The sequence below is a fragment of the Rhinoraja longicauda genome, chromosome 2 (assembly GCF_053455715.1).
Source record: "Rhinoraja longicauda isolate Sanriku21f chromosome 2, sRhiLon1.1, whole genome shotgun sequence".
In the NCBI taxonomy this organism is placed as follows: domain Eukaryota; kingdom Metazoa; phylum Chordata; class Chondrichthyes; order Rajiformes; family Arhynchobatidae; genus Rhinoraja; species Rhinoraja longicauda.
Window position 1 is genome coordinate 38,955,996 of NC_135954.1, and position 15,584 is coordinate 38,971,579.

General features: G+C 48.4%; 1 protein-coding gene across 3 annotated transcripts in view; it reads right to left on the minus strand.

Moving 5' to 3' along the window:
* The window catches only part of dnah5l (dynein, axonemal, heavy chain 5 like), a 243,879-nt gene that overhangs the window by 36,346 nt on the left and 191,949 nt on the right, over positions 1-15,584 (minus strand). For 2 of the 3 annotated variants that reach the window (XM_078417775.1, XM_078417784.1), the window contains exon 70: positions 7,207-7,328. In XM_078417775.1, coding sequence (XP_078273901.1) covers positions 7,207-7,328 — 122 coding nt within the window. Of the gene's footprint in view, positions 1-7,206; positions 7,329-15,584 lie in introns of those variants that run through there. The other variant, XM_078417793.1, reaches the window with a different exon arrangement.

Here is a 15,584-nt window from a genome sequence, read left to right on the forward strand (position 1 = left end):
GACGCGAGCGAGATCAGGATCTGTATCAACCCCAAGGACCTGAACCTGGCTATTAAACGCCCGCACTACCCCATGCGGACGGTGGAGGACGTCGCGGCACAGGTCGGTCCAGCCACAGTTTTCTCGGTCCTGGATGCCAAGAGCTCCTTTTGGCAGATCCCGCTGGACGCACGTTCCTCCTTCCTGACCACCTTCAGCACACCGTTCGGCAGGTTCCGTTTCCTCCGCATGCCTTTTGGTATCAACTCGGCAAGCGAGGTTTTTCAGCGTACGATGGAGCAGCTGTTTGCTGGGTTGCCGTGCGCCATCATCGTGGATGACATCCTGGTGTACGGGAGGGACATTGCTGAGCATGACCGACACCTCCGCCAGGTCCTGGACAAGGCTCGTGAGATAAACCTCAAGCTTAATCGAAGGAAGTGTCGGTTCCGCGTTGCGGAAGTCACCTACGTAGGCCACGTTTTCACGGCGGGGGGCCTGAAGCCAGACCCCGAGAAGACGGCGGCGATCACCGAAATGCCCGCTCCCACTGACGTGCCCGGCCTGCAGCGCTTCCTGGGCATGGTCAACTACCTGGGTAAGTTCATACCCGACCTCAGCGAACTAAGTGCCCCCCTGAGAGAGCTGACCAAGAAGGACAATGCCTGGGTCTGGCTCCCTCACCACCAATCGGCCTTCGTAGCCCTGAGGTCCAGACTCGCGCGGACCCCGACTTTGCGGTTTTTCGACTTAAACAGGCCAATTGTCCTCACCTGCGATGCATCTCGGTTCGGCCTGGGTGCTGCCTGCCTGCAGCTCTACGACGACCGACAGCTGCCCGTCTCCTATGCCTCTCGAACAATGACCCCTGCTGAACAGCGCTACGCGCAGATTGAGAAGGAGCTCCTTGCCGTGGTGTTCGCTTGCTCCAAGTTCAGAGACTACGTTCTGGGAAAAACTTTCACCATCGAAACTGACCACCAGCCGCTGGTCTCGATTTTAAACAAGCCCATCCACGCAGCATCGTCCCGCCTGCAGCGAATGATGCTGCAGCTGCAGCGTTTTCAATTCGAAATCGTGTACCGCAAAGGCAAGGAGATGTTCGTGGCAGACACTCTGTCCCGCGCCCCACTACCTTCCATTTCCCGCCATCCGTACGAATCGGCGGACCTGATGGTGTTGAACGTCAACATTGTTCCATCTTGGCAGCTGCAGTCCCTGGTCACACACACTGCCGCGGATCCGGACCTCCAACAGCTTGCGGGCGTCATCCGCCGTGGCTGGCCTGAACGACGGTCTTCCCTGCCGGCTGGTGCCGTGCCCTACTTCCTGGTTCGGGATGAACTGGTGCTGCACGCGGGTGTGGTGGTGAAGGGTCACAAGGTTGTGGTGCCGGCTGCGCTGCGAGATCACTACTTCCACACCGCCCACAACGGACACCCAGGGGTGGAGGCCACGTTATCCCAGGCCCAAGCACAGTTTTACTGGCCTGGCATGGTCAAGGAGATCCGGGACAGGGTCTCCGCCTGCGCTGCCTGCAACAGCCTATTACCTCATCAGCAGCGTCAGCCTCTCCTGCAGCAGCCGGCTCCCGAGTTGCCGTGGACGGCTGTTGCCGCCGATATTTTCGAGTGGCGTGGCAAACACTACCTGGTCCTGGTGGACTCCTACTCAAGCTGGTTCGAGGTGGACCTGCTGCCGTCCCTCACGTCTGCTGCCGTCATCGGGAAGCTTCGCCGCCACTTCTCGACCTTTGGTTCCCCGGCATCTCTCCAGTCCGACAACGGCAGCCAGTTTACCAGCGCGGAGTTTGCTGTTTTTGCAAATCGCTGGAACTTCCGCCACATCACCAGCAGCCCCGAGTACCCGCAAAGCAATGGACTTGCAGAGCGCGCTGTCCGCAGCGCTAAGGAGCTGATGGAACGTTGCCGGCTTGACAGTTCGGACTTGTACCTTGCCCTCCTCAACCTCCGCAACATCTCCCGGGACCCCGCGCTCGGTTCCCCTGCGCAGCGCCTCCTGTCCCGCACCACTAGACCCCCCATCCCCGTCTCCCAGCAATCCCTGAAACCCACGGCTCGGAGCCCTGCCGCTGTCAGGGAGCGCATCACTGAGAAGCAGCTCATTCGGAAGCGCTCCTTTGACAAATCGTCCCGTCCCCTTCCACCTTTGTTCGCTGGCCAGGTTGTCCGGATGGAGTCGTCCTCCGGCCACCACCGGCTGGCCGTGGTCGTCGGCAATGCTGACTCTCCACGGTCGTACCTGGTCAACTACGAGGGTACCGTGTACCGTCGTACCCGCCAGCACCTGATGCTGGTAAACGAACCTGCACCGCCCCCCGCGATCCCTTATTCGCCTCCCGTCCACTACAAGGTGCCTGATGTGCCTCCTGCTCCGGTACATCCGCAGTCGCCCCAGCTACCTACCCCTCCCTCGCCTGTGCGTGCATCGCTTCCCAGTCCTCCTCCTTCCCCTGGTTCCCCGGCCTCTGTACCCGCACCCGTTCATGCTGCTCCTTCGACCGGCGGGGATGGTGGGTTGCGCACCCGCTCTGGGAGAGTGGTCAGGCCGCCTGTCCGGTACGGTGTGTACGAGTAGTCTGTTTGTAGTTTGAGCCTAGCGCATGAGCCGTGGTCACTTTGTTTCCAAGAGGAAGGATGTAGATCAGTGCATGTTCCTTTAACATAGTGACCTCACCACTACTAACCACTCCCCATTGTCTTTGGTATAATTGTAACTTCCCCACCTCCAGCTCGCTCTCTAGTGCCAGTGATGACCACGGACAGCTAGGGCATAATGTATGTGCAGTGTTATGAATAAACTTATATATAGTAAAAGACTCTGCCTACGAGTGGCCTTCATTGCGACAGGATTTGAGTTTAGGAGCAGAGGGGTCCCACTGCAGTTGTACAGGGCCTTGGGGAGACCACACCTGGAGTATTGTGTGCAATTTTGGTCTCCTAATTTGAGGAAGGACATTATTGCTATTGAGGGAGTGCAGCGTAGGTTCACCAGGTTAGTTCCCAGGATGGCGGGACTGACATATGATGAAAGAATGGGTCGATTGGGCTTGTATTCACTGCAATTTAGAAGGATGAGAGGAGATCTTATAGAAACATATAAAATTCTTAAAGAATCAAACAGGCTAGATGCCGGAAAAATGTTTCTAATGTTGGGGGAGTCCAGAACCAGGGATCACAGTTTAAGAATAAGGGGTAGGCCATTTAGGATCAAGATGAGGAAACATTTTTCACCCAGAGAGTTGTGAATCTGTGGAATTCTCTGCCACAGAAAGCAGTGGAGGCCAATTCACTGGATGTTTCCAAGAGAGAGTTAGATTTAGCTCTTGGGGCTAAAGGAATCAAGGGATACGGGGAAAAAGCAGAAACGGGGTACTGATTTTGGATGATCAGGCATGATCATATTTAAAGGCGGTGCTGGCTCGAAGGACCAAATGGCCTACCCCTGCAACTATTTTCTATGTTTCTATTCTGTGGTCTCAGAAGACGTGGCAGATGAATGGAGGACAGCAAATTTGGAGTGTTAATTCAAATAGAATGCCAGGTAATTATTACAGGCTTAAATATGGTCTTAAATGATCTTCTCTCTCCAAAAAACACATTCTTCCTAGAACAGACATACCACCAGGTCTCTTCAACTAACATCTACATTTAAATTCCAACACTTCCACTAAGAAAAAATATATAAATTCTAGAACATAGGAACAGATTAACTCATGGTGTGTAATGCAAAAGGCCCATTCCCTAAAGGTTTGATCAAGAGAAAACTGGAAAGAAAAATAATAGGAAGCATTTTATTGAGCTAATAGTAAAGATTCAAAATTTACAAATTATAGAGGCAATTACAATCTTTGTACAAATAAATTCAATATAGCTGCTGAGAATATGACAATGGTAACTGTAGTCACAAATAATCTTTAAGGAGGAGTAACCATAATGTGATTGAATTTTAAATTGACTTTGATACTGATGTTCTTCATTCCGATATTGTTCAATCTTGAAACTAAAAGAAAACTACAGAAGCATGGCTGCAGTTGATTAGAAAAATACACTGCAAAATATGATGGATAGGCAAAGGCTTAGATAGAAAATGGACAATTTGGAGAAAAAAATTCCTTTAAGATCAACCCATCCATGGGCAACAGTAAGAATTAAAATGACTATAAATACAACTTATAAAGGTACCAGAAATAAAAACAGGCCTAAGCTTCGGGAGAATTGTAGAATTCTAGTGAGAAGCTGTGGGTCCCTTACAGACATATACCAGATAATTTATAATCGCAAATAGGGAAATGTCAGCAAAATAAACAACTACTCTGAATCCGTCTTGAAGACACAGTATTCCATGAGAATGAGGAACTTAAAATAAAAAGTACTCAGGAAGTTGGTGTGACCAAAAGCTAATAAATTCCAAGAACAAAGGGACCTTTGTATGCAAGTCCAAAGATCTGTGGTGGCAACGCATATAGGTACGATCATAAAGAAGGCATACAGAATGCATTAGACAAGACATACAATACAAGTGCAGGGAGGTCTTGTACAACTGTATAAAACATCAAAGGACATAAAGTATTCGAGTAACTCATCGGGCAGGCACTGGAGAACATGAAAAGGTGACGTTTTGGGTCGGGAACCTTCTTCACACATTAACTGTTCCTTGGTCTCTGCTGGAAAATAATTCTGATCACCACACTGCATTGGGGAGGGTTTAAAGGAGATTCACTAGGAGTTTGCTGGGAATGGAATATTTCAATTATGAGGCTGGATTTGCTTTCCTTGGAGCAGAAGAGGCGGAGGGAGGACCTGACAGAGATATACAAAATTCAAGATATTTTGCAATTGTTCCTGTGGGTTAGAGGATGGCAAATGTAAACTGACAACTTAAGAAAGAAGGTATAGAAAACAGGGAACTTCCATCTTGTTAAGTTAAATCAGTCAAGGGGAAAATGCTGGATCTAGAATGCAAAATGTAATAACAGAACACCTTGGAAAAAATAATAACATTAAGAACAATGAACTAGAAAATACAGCACAGGAACCAGCCCTTAAGCTCACCATGTCAATGCTGATTATAATGCCAATCCAAGCTAATCCATCATGCTGCACAAGGTCCATATCCCTTTTTTTCCAGACCAATTCATATGTCTGTCAAAATACTTGTTAAACATAGAAACATAGAGTGATACAGTGTGGAAACAGGCCCTTCGGCTCTACTTGCCCACATCAGCAAACGTGTCCCAGTTATACTAGTCCTACCTGCCTATGTTTGGTCCATATCCCTCCAAACTTGTCCTATCCATGTACCTGTCTAAATGTTTCTTAAACATTGGGATAGCCCCAGCCTCAACTACCCCCTCTGGCAGCTTGTGCCATATACCCATCATCCTATGTGAAAAAGTTACCCCTCAGATTCCTATGAAATCTTTTCAGCTTCACCTTGAATCCATGTCCCAGAAGACCTCGATTCCCCTACTCTGGGCAAGAGATTCTGTGCATCTACCTGATCTCTGATCTCATACACCTCTATAAGATCACCCCTCATCCTCCTGCGCTCCAAGGAATTGAGACCCAGCCTACTCAACCTCTACTGTGTATATCCTGCCTTGGTTTAACCTCCTGCAGTGTATCACATTGCACTTGCCAGAGTTAAATTCCATCTGCCATTCCTTTGACCATTTCCCCCAGAAAGGGTTCAAGATCTAGATCTGTAACCTTAGGTAATCTATATACTTTCCACATTGCCAATGTTGGTGTCATCTGCAAACTTAAGAAACATGACACCAATATTCTCTTCCAAATTATTAATATAGATCACAAACACCAGAAGATCCAGTACTGATTCCCTCGGAATACCACTGGTCACAGGCCACCAATCTAAAAACAACCCTCCACTCCCACCCTTGAACTGGCTTTATCAAGCCAATTTTGTTTCCAATTGGCTTACTCACCCTGGATCATATGTGATTGCACCTTCTGGACCAGTCTACCATGCAGGACCTCAAAAGCCTTGCTAAAGGTCCATGCAGACAATGCCTACTGCTTGCCCTCATCAATCCTCTTGGTTACTTCTCTCAAATTTGTGAGAGGTGATTTCTCATTCACAGAGTCATGCTGACCCTGTAGTGAGGCAAGTTAGGCTTCAACAGCATAAAATAAAGAGTCTTGATAGAGTAAGTAGGGAGAAAAAGTTAGCTTTGATAAATGATTGGTAACCAGAAGACATGGATTTAAAATAATTGCCAAACAAACTAATGGACCCACAAAGAGATTTGCTTCCATACAAAGTTGAGAAGGCTATAATGACTAAAAGGTGGAGAGTAGGTTCCATACAGAAGATCAAGATGCATAAATGCAAAACTATTAATGGAAAGATTGGTAGTAGGACTAAATTGACCAGCGCTTTCACAGGGCCAAATCAACCCAAGGGGCCAAATGGCTTCCTTCTGTGCTGAAATATTCTTTAATTACATGTTTATATGTTGGCATTTGTCTTACAGTTTGAGCCAAGAATATTTTATATGGAATATGCTATTAGTTTCACAGGGTTCAGGGGCATCATTACATGAAAATTGAATTTCATCTTTTAAAATGCTTTAAAACAAATGGGTTTGGGAAACCCATTAAATTGGGTTTCCTCAAATGATTCCTTAAATTGGTTAAAAACGAGTGTGCGACACCATTAGCTTAGCTTCCAGCTCAAAGTATTGTATCGTGACTTGCACATGTCCTGATGGGAGCAGTGTTACTGTAATGCTGCTTCTGCAATACTGCTGTGCAACATTCAAAGAAAAAAAATCATCTTTGCAGGTACAACTCCCATCTCAGTCAAACACTGTGGGGGGAAGGGAGACTGCAGGGGAGAGGGATTTAGCAACTGTGCATTTCTGTATTTCCGGACTAATCACGCCGAGCCCCATAGTAGTGCTACCTAGAGGATAATCATTCAACCAAACATTTCCTCATCAGTTACATTCATCAAAGATTACCAGATGGATTCACCTGATGGATTTGCATGAACTGTCGCCAATGGCTGGTTTTGTTGCTGGGAGGCAAGGGACTGTAGTCTTCTGACTTTCATTATAAATGGGTATTAATTATCAAAAATGTTGTAAAATTGATTTAATTTGAACTTAAATATTTAAATTTGTACATTACAATTGGAAATTTGCCTCAAATTAAGTTGTAATAAACTAGAAGAGAGATATACCTGCACAGTTGTATGAAGAAAGGCCACAGCATATAATAAAGGTTTCCACTGTGGCATATTGCTAACATCCAGCTGTTCCTGGTTAATGCTGCTAAACGTACGCTTCAGACCAGCTTTCACACCTACACGTTGAGAGAAAGAGAAAATATTATTGTAAACCTATGCTAAGTAATTCAAGGAACGCATGAGGATTTATGATCTACATCCAATGTCAATCAGAAGAAATCTGAACTAAATAACTCAGTTGATTTGGGGCTGACAAAGACAGTACGTTTCACATAATTACTTCTAAATTAATTGTTTTGAAACTAATTATAATTGGGTTCTCACAATAATAATCAAAAATTGAAAATGACAAGAGCAATAACAAACAATATTTTGTGATATTTGCTTTCAGTGAAATGCAAGTTTGAGTATAAATTTATATTATGATGTGTATCTTTGTAGGCCTCTTAATAGATTGCCTTTGTTGAATAACAAAATTGCTCTGGCAAATTCTATATATGAAGAAAGGATAATGTAAAATCATTAACCTTTGGTGTAATTGTTATTAAAGGTGCAATATAAATAAATTGGTTGTCATAGAAGCAGAATAAATCCTGGAATCCTATCACTTTAGTACATTTCATCTCATGGACCCATGTGAATGAAATCATCACAGCATGTGCTATATACATGATTTTCCAAGATTCAAGTATGATAAAGCAAAATTTTGTATGATCAGTGTAAAAATTATCAGCAGCTTGTTGAACTCCATTCCTGATATTCAGCCCCACTGAAACCAATTGAACAAACACTGAACGTTGAGTACAATGAATGGCTGATAATCTGGCATCCATTTAGTATAAGGATGATAGACAAAAACCTACCCTAATCACTGTATATTATTTCAATCACTGCGTTCCTTTGGGGGGGGGGGGGGGGGGGGAGGAGGGGCGGAAGAGGCAGTGAATTAAATTTAAAAATTGCACACATGTGCATATGCTCCATGCCAAAGCGCGAGATGTGCCAAGATGTCCGTATGCAGATATAGATATATAAAAATCAAGTACAATTCAGTCTTTCATATCTGTCACATTCAAACATTTACCTAGTTTTCCCAAGTGAAAATGTGCCCCACTTAGGAGAATATTATGAACATTTCTCTCATCAATCAAACAGACTTGCTGAAGTTCACAATCACATTATTTCTAGCTGCTCATTCATCACTCTATAACTTTGAACACTGACTTCTCTCCCATCACCAGAGGAGTGCTGGAGCAAGGAATCTGCATACCTCCCTAATCCAGATGCAACCCTCATCTAAAGTGCGAGTTGGGGCTCATTACCTATGCAGATGAGGCTCTATTGAAATTGCTGCCGTCAAGAAGTCCAATATTATCAAAGAGAAATTAGAACTGAACTAGAAATTACAAGATTGATTAATTTAGTCTGGTTTAATTAAGTTTAGTTTAGTTTAGTTTATTGTCAAGTGTACTGAGGTTCAGTGAAAAGCTTTTTGGTGCATGCTAACCAGTCAGCAGAAAGACTATAAGTGCTTACAATCGAGTCGTCCACAGTGTACAGATACATGATAAAGGGAATAACATGTAGAGCAAGATAAAGTCCAGTAAAGTCAAAGTAGCAATGGGACATGCTTAATGATGAGAATATTGGCCTAACAATTTTGATGGATCACCTATAACATATTCCTTTTATTTTCTAGCTTTTTTTCAATGAGGGAGGGAAGGGAACCCTGAGCCACAGTCTACTGCACCAGCGGAGTTACCAGAGGACCTGGAGAAGATTATGGTACCAATTTGCATTCTAGTAGTAGAGTATGGAAAGCTTTGGCCTCTTGGAAGTTGAGCTATTCATGCAAACTCAGTGGAAGTTGGATCAGTTCTTCGAAGGAAAGCCATTTAGTATAACTATTAGTAAGCTACTCTAAAAGACTTAGAGTGGGTCTGTCCTGCCAGATATTCTTCATGTGCGAGGAGGAGCAGGGAGGAGATTGTTCTCACTCCCCCTGGAGTCGGTATGGAACCAGCAAGAATTAACTTTCAATTTCGTAGTGAATCACTTTTCTGTTCCAGGCAGTGACATTGCTGACAAGACCCAAGAGCCGAGGAAGCAGGTTTCTGCTTCCATTGAGGTAGATTCCCAATCCCTCGAGCTCTGCTCTTTGAATCAGCAGCAGACTGGTTCCCAGGGACAACAGGGCGTCAGTGTGCTCTGAGGGAGCAGACTGCCCTGTTCCAAGATCTAATTGGCAGCTTTAGCAGGATTCTGGAGGCTACAATGACAATCGTACAATCTCGGGGCCACTAGATGTCTGTCTGCTTTGTTGGCTGCCCTGCACCCAAGGGAGTCGAGTTGGCTCTGCAGGAATTGACATCTTGTGCTCTCTCAGGCTGTCAGGATTTTTCTTGCAGCCACCAGCTCTCAGACACCCTAACCTGCTTCCCCAGACTGCACACACACCAGTATGTGTGACACAGGTTGGAGCCTGTTCAAAAGGGCACAAGGTCATTACGAACATCCTGACAGTGTATCCTTCTCTCAGAGATGAGAACAGAGCCAGCCTTTCAGCAGCTGATGGCAGCCACAGGGGAGAGTGACACTGTGATGCAGCTGTGGGGATTCCAGTGCTGCACTGAATAATATTGAATCAACAAGACAACAGTGAATGGATTTTCATTCATTATCTCACAACATTTTTACACCGAGGCATTTTGTTTCATTATAGCTATTATTTTCCCATTTGTGCACCTGAGGCTGGGTGAAACCATTTAATAAACTGGGTACACATTTTATTCATGCTTTTCACCCCTCAGTGCCTGGCCCAAGATAAGTCAGTTTAAGAGATTAGTTTAAGAGATGCAGTTGTCACTTTGAAACACAAAATAAATGCCAATGTAAATGGTTGCGACATACACTCCAATGTCTTATACTGCAAGAGTCTGAAGTCCCTGTCTTGAGTGAACCTTGTTCATTCCAGGAATAACCTTCACACAGTCGTTCATAGATGAGGACAGTGAGTTTAACCTAAGATGGCATGTTATGAAGCACAGGAAGTTACCCAGGATATTTTATGGTGTCAGGCCTCACAGAGCAAGCCTGAAGAAGAGTCCTGACTTGAGTTGTCATCAATCCATTTTCCTCCACAGACCTGCTTTGACCTGCTGAGTTCCTCCAGCAGTTTGTCTTTTTGCACAAGATTGCATCATCTGCAGTCTCTTGTTTTTCCAATCAATGTTGTCAGAATGATTGATTGTTTGCAATAACAGTGAACTTATGGCGAGTCCGAGACTTGTAGTTGTAGATGAAGTTTATTGCAACCGCAATACACGAATACAGAATCAAAACAACAAGTCGCAGGACAACCAATATAAACTTACTGTCTTCCTTGAAGACTCAGACGAACTAACTAAATCGGGCGCCAAACGCACCCATGACATCGCTGACCAATCAGCGATGTCCTTCCCTGGACCAATCCCCATGGTCGCGTTCCCACGTGACCTCGCTGGCCAATCCGAGGGTTCGACGACCTAGACCATTCTCCATGGTCGCTACATGACCCCCCCCAGAACCCGAGGTGCGGAACCTAGCTGGGAGCCTGATTTCGCGACCACAACGAGTACGGAGAGGGACAGCCTGAACCACAGGAGCCGGAGGTTCCGGACTTGGTGGAACAGCCGGAACGAGAGGTTCTGGAGGAACTACCGGCACGGGGGGCTCTGGAGGAACTGCCGAAACGGGAGGTCCTGAAGGAACTGTCAGAACGGGGGTTTCTGGACTGGGCGGAACTAACGGAGGTCGGCCTCTCCGAGGGGTTTGACCGACCAAAACTGGTTGATCCGGGTCCAAATGGGCAGGTTTGAGCCGGGACACCGAGACGAGTTCGCTCTTGCCGCCCATGTCTAAGGTGAAAGTAGCCGTTCCCTTACGTAACACCCGGAACGGCCCTTGATAGACCCTCTGCAACGGGGCGCGATGGGCATCCTTACGCAGAAAAACAAAATCACAGTCTTTCAGGGCAGCCGGTTCATGCACCATGGAACACCCATGGCGTGAAGTCGGCACTGGAGCCAGGGAGCCCACCCGTTCCCGGAGAGATGCTAACGCTGATGGGACCGAAGGGAGCAGGGCTGAAGGGTCCGAAAAAAGGTCTCCGGGTACTCGAAGTGTCGAGCCATATACTAGCTCTGCAGACGACGCACCGAGATCTGGCTTAGGAGCAGTCCGGATGCCCAAAAGAACCCAAGGGAGTTGGTCCACCCAGTCCGGGCCTTCAAGCCTTGCACTGAGGGACGCCTTAAGTTGGCGGTGGAACCTTTCTACGAGTCCATTTGCCTGGGGGTGATATGCAGTTGTGGGTTGTAACTTGGACCCGTACAGTTCCGCCAGCGCGGCCCAGAGGGACGAAGTGAACTGTGGCCCTCTGTCAGTGGTAATAACTGCCGGGACCCCAAAACGAGCTACCCAATGGAGGGCCAAAGTCCTAGCACAAGACGCTGACGAGATATCAAACAATGGGAAATCCTCTGGCCACCGGGTGAACCGATCCACCACCGTGAGGAGGTGGGTGTAGCCCCGGGAGGAAGGCAAAGGTCCGACCAAATCCACGTGGATGTGAAAAAAACGAAAGGGCGGGACCTCGAAATCCTGTACGGGGGGCTGGACGTGGCGCTGGACTTTAGCGGTCTGACAGGGCACGCAGGAACGTGCCCACCCCGCTACCTGTTTTCTCAGGCCATGCCAGACAAACCTCGCTGCTACCAAGGCAGAGGTGGAGCGGATGGACGGGTGCGCCAACCCATGAATGGCATCGAAAACTCGGCGCTGAAGGGAAGGCGGCACTACCGGCCTTGGACGAGGAAGAGAAATATCGCACCAGACTTTCGTGCCCTCCGACCCACAAGCCACCTGGGCCAACTTTAATCCCGAAGTGGTGGACCGGTAAGCCGAAACGGTATCCGCCAGAAGCTGCGCCTCCGCGAGCTCCTGGGGATCCACCTCGCAGTCCACCGCCGAAATAGGGGGAAAAGCAGGTCTAGACAGGGCGTCAGCAACGGCATTAAGCTTACCCGCGATATGACGGACATCTGTTGTAAATTCGGAGATAGCAGTCAGGTGCCGCTGCTGGCGGGCCGACCATGGGTCAGACAATTTCAAAAACGCAAATGTTAATGGCTTGTGGTCCGTAAATGCCACAAATGGGCGGCCCTCGAGGAAATACCTAAAATGACGGACAGCTAAATAGAGAGCTAGAAGCTCTCGGTCAAATGCACTATATTTCAGCTCGGCCGAATTTAGTTGCCGGCTGAAAAAGGCTAAAGGCTGCCAATGGCCACCAACCTGCTGCTCCAGAACCCCACCCACCGCCACGTCAGAGGCGTCAACCGTCAGGGCCGTGGGGGCGGAGGGGCTCGGATGGACCAACATGGTGGCGTCTGCCAGGGCTGCCTTAGCTGCCGTAAAAGCCGACTCTGCGGCCGGGGACCACAACAACTCTACCGGGTTCCCTGCAAGGCATTGGAAAAGCGGGCGCAGGACTCGCGCCGCTGCCGGAACGAATCTATGGTAGAAATTAACCATACCGACGAACTCCTGCAGCCCTTTTACAGTGGTGGGCCTGGGAAAAGCCCGGATAGCTTCCACCTTCTCGGGTAAAGGGGCGGCACCGGCAGGAGTAATTCTGTGCCCTAGAAAATCAAGGGCAGGCAGGCCGAATTGACATTTGGAGGGTTGGATAATGAGCCCGTGGTCTTGGAGCCGCTGGAACACGGTCCGCAAATGGGCCTGGTGTTCCTGCACTGAGGGGCTGGCTACCAGGATGTCGTCTAGATAGATAAACAAAAAGGGTAAACCCCGGCCCACGCGGTCCATCAGTCGCTGGAAAGCCTGTGCCGCGTTCTTTAAACCGAAAGGCATACGCAACCATTCAAACAACCCGAACGGAGTTATAGTTGCAGTTTTTTGTATGTCCTCCGGTCGCACCGGAATCTGATGATATCCTCGCACCAAATCGATTTTGGAAAACACTACCGCACCTTCCAGCCCAGATGAAAAGTCCTGTAGGTGCGGTATGGGGTAGCGATCAGCCGTGGTGACAGCATTGAGACGCCGATAATCGCCACATGGCCTCCACCCCCCAGATGCCTTGGAGACCATGTGTAACGGCGAGGCCCACGGGCTGTCAGACTGACGGACAATTCCCATTTCCTCCATCTTCCTGAACTCCTCCTTTGCCACCACCAGTTTGTCTGGCGGCAGTCTCCTGGCCCGAGCGAAAACGGGAGGGCCTTCGGTGCGGATGTGATGGACCACACCGTGTTTAGCCGAAGGTGCGTCGAAACGTTGAACGAGCAGCTCTGGGAACTCGGCCAGAATCGCAGCATACGAGTCGGGGGCCGCGACGACGGCCTGGACAGTAGGGCTGAGCGAGGAGGCGATTGTCGGAGCGACGTGCTCGTCTTCGGCTGAAGGTCGGAGGTCGTTACCGCGGACATCAGGAACCAGTGAAAAAGCCCAGAGAAAATCTGCGCCCAGGATCGCTTGTTTGACGTCGGCTATGATGAATGGCCATTCGTACGTGCGGAGGCCTAAACCCAGGGACATTTTCCGTGTACCGAAAGTGCGAATTGGGCTGCCGTTCACCGCGATGAGGGTGGGACCTGTCTTACCCGATCTGGTTTCGAGGTCGGTCGGCGGCACTATGCTGACGATGGCTCCCGTGTCTACCAAAAATTCTGTGTCCGTGAATCGATCATGGACATAGAGGCGCCGGTTCTGGCCAATCGTAACTGCCCCTATGTACGATCGGCCGAGGCATTTCCCGCGAAGGTACAAGGCAAGCGGCAGTTGCGGGATTCGTTACCCCATCGTAGGTGATAATAGCACCAGCCGCGCTTGTGCGGATCTTTTTGGCGGGCTTTCGGAGAATTGGCGGGAGACGTGGCGCCATCTTGCCGTCGCTGTGGCGTGGTCACCGATGTCGAGACTTTGTTGATGGAATCCCCTGCCTTGTTTTTTCCCGCTATGAGCGCGTCCGCTTTCGCTGCATATGCTTCGGGGTCCTTAAAAGAACAATCCGTAAGCAGCAATCGGACATCCTCGGGGAGTTTTTCGCGGAATGCCTGCTCAAACATCGGGCAATCCGTATGCTCACCGGCTAGCACCATCATTTCGGCCATGAGGACGGAAGGCAGTTTGTCTCCAAGCTCCGGTAGGTGCAGAAGTTTTGCCGCACCACCATGCTTTTTTAACCCGAAGGTCCGCAGTAATACCTTCTTCATGGTTTCATACTTGTCTTCCGCAGGTGAATTTATTATGAACCGCATCACGCGCTTGGTTGTGTCCGGCGATAGCGCGCTGACGAGGTAGAAGTACTTCGTGGAATCATCCGACACCTTCTTTATATGGAATTGGGCCTCGGCGTGGATAAACCAAGCTTGCGGTGCGTACGTCCAAAATAACGGAAGATGAACGTCCGCCGCGCTTGACTCCGGTGTGCCCTGCTCAGTCATCGTCAACGAGGCGTCGGGTTTTTCTCAGTCGGTGATCGTCCAGATCACGTTCGGGGTCACCAATATGGCGAGTCCGAGACTTGTAGTTGTAGATGAAGTTTATTGCAACCGCAATACACGAATACAGAATCAAAACAACAAGTCGCAGGACAACCAATATAAACTTACTGTCTTCCTTGAAGACTCAGACGAACTAACTAAATCGGGCGCCAAACGCACCCATGACATCGCTGACCAATCAGCGATGTCCTTCCCTGGACCAATCCCCATGGTCGCGTTCCCACGTGACCTCGCTGGCCAATCCGAGGGTTCGACGACCTAGACCATTCTCCATGGTCGCTACAAACTCACAAATATGGTTCAAAAGCTTATAACAGTGACTCGTTACAGAGGCAGTGCTTCCTCAGAACTTAGAAACATAGTAAATAGGTGCATGAGTAGGCCATTCGGCCCTTTGAGCCAGCACCGTCATTCAATATGATCATGGCTGATCATCCAGAATCAGTACCCTGTTCCTGTTGGCCTCCACTGCCTTCTGTGGCGGAGAATTCCACAGATTCACAACTCTCTGGCTGAAAAGGTTTTTTTCTCATCTCAGTCCTAAATGGCCTACCCCTTATTCTTAAACTGTGACCCCTGGTTCTGGACTACCCCAACATCAGGAATATTTTTCCCGCATCTGGCCTGTCCAATCCCTTAAGAATTTTATATGTTTCTATAAGATCCCCTCTTATTCTTCTAAATTCCAGTGAATACAAGCCCAGTCGATCCATTCTTTCATCATATGTCAGTCCCGCCATTCTGGGAATTAACCTGGTTAACCTACACTGCACTCCCCCAATAGCGAGCATGTCCTTCCTCAAATTA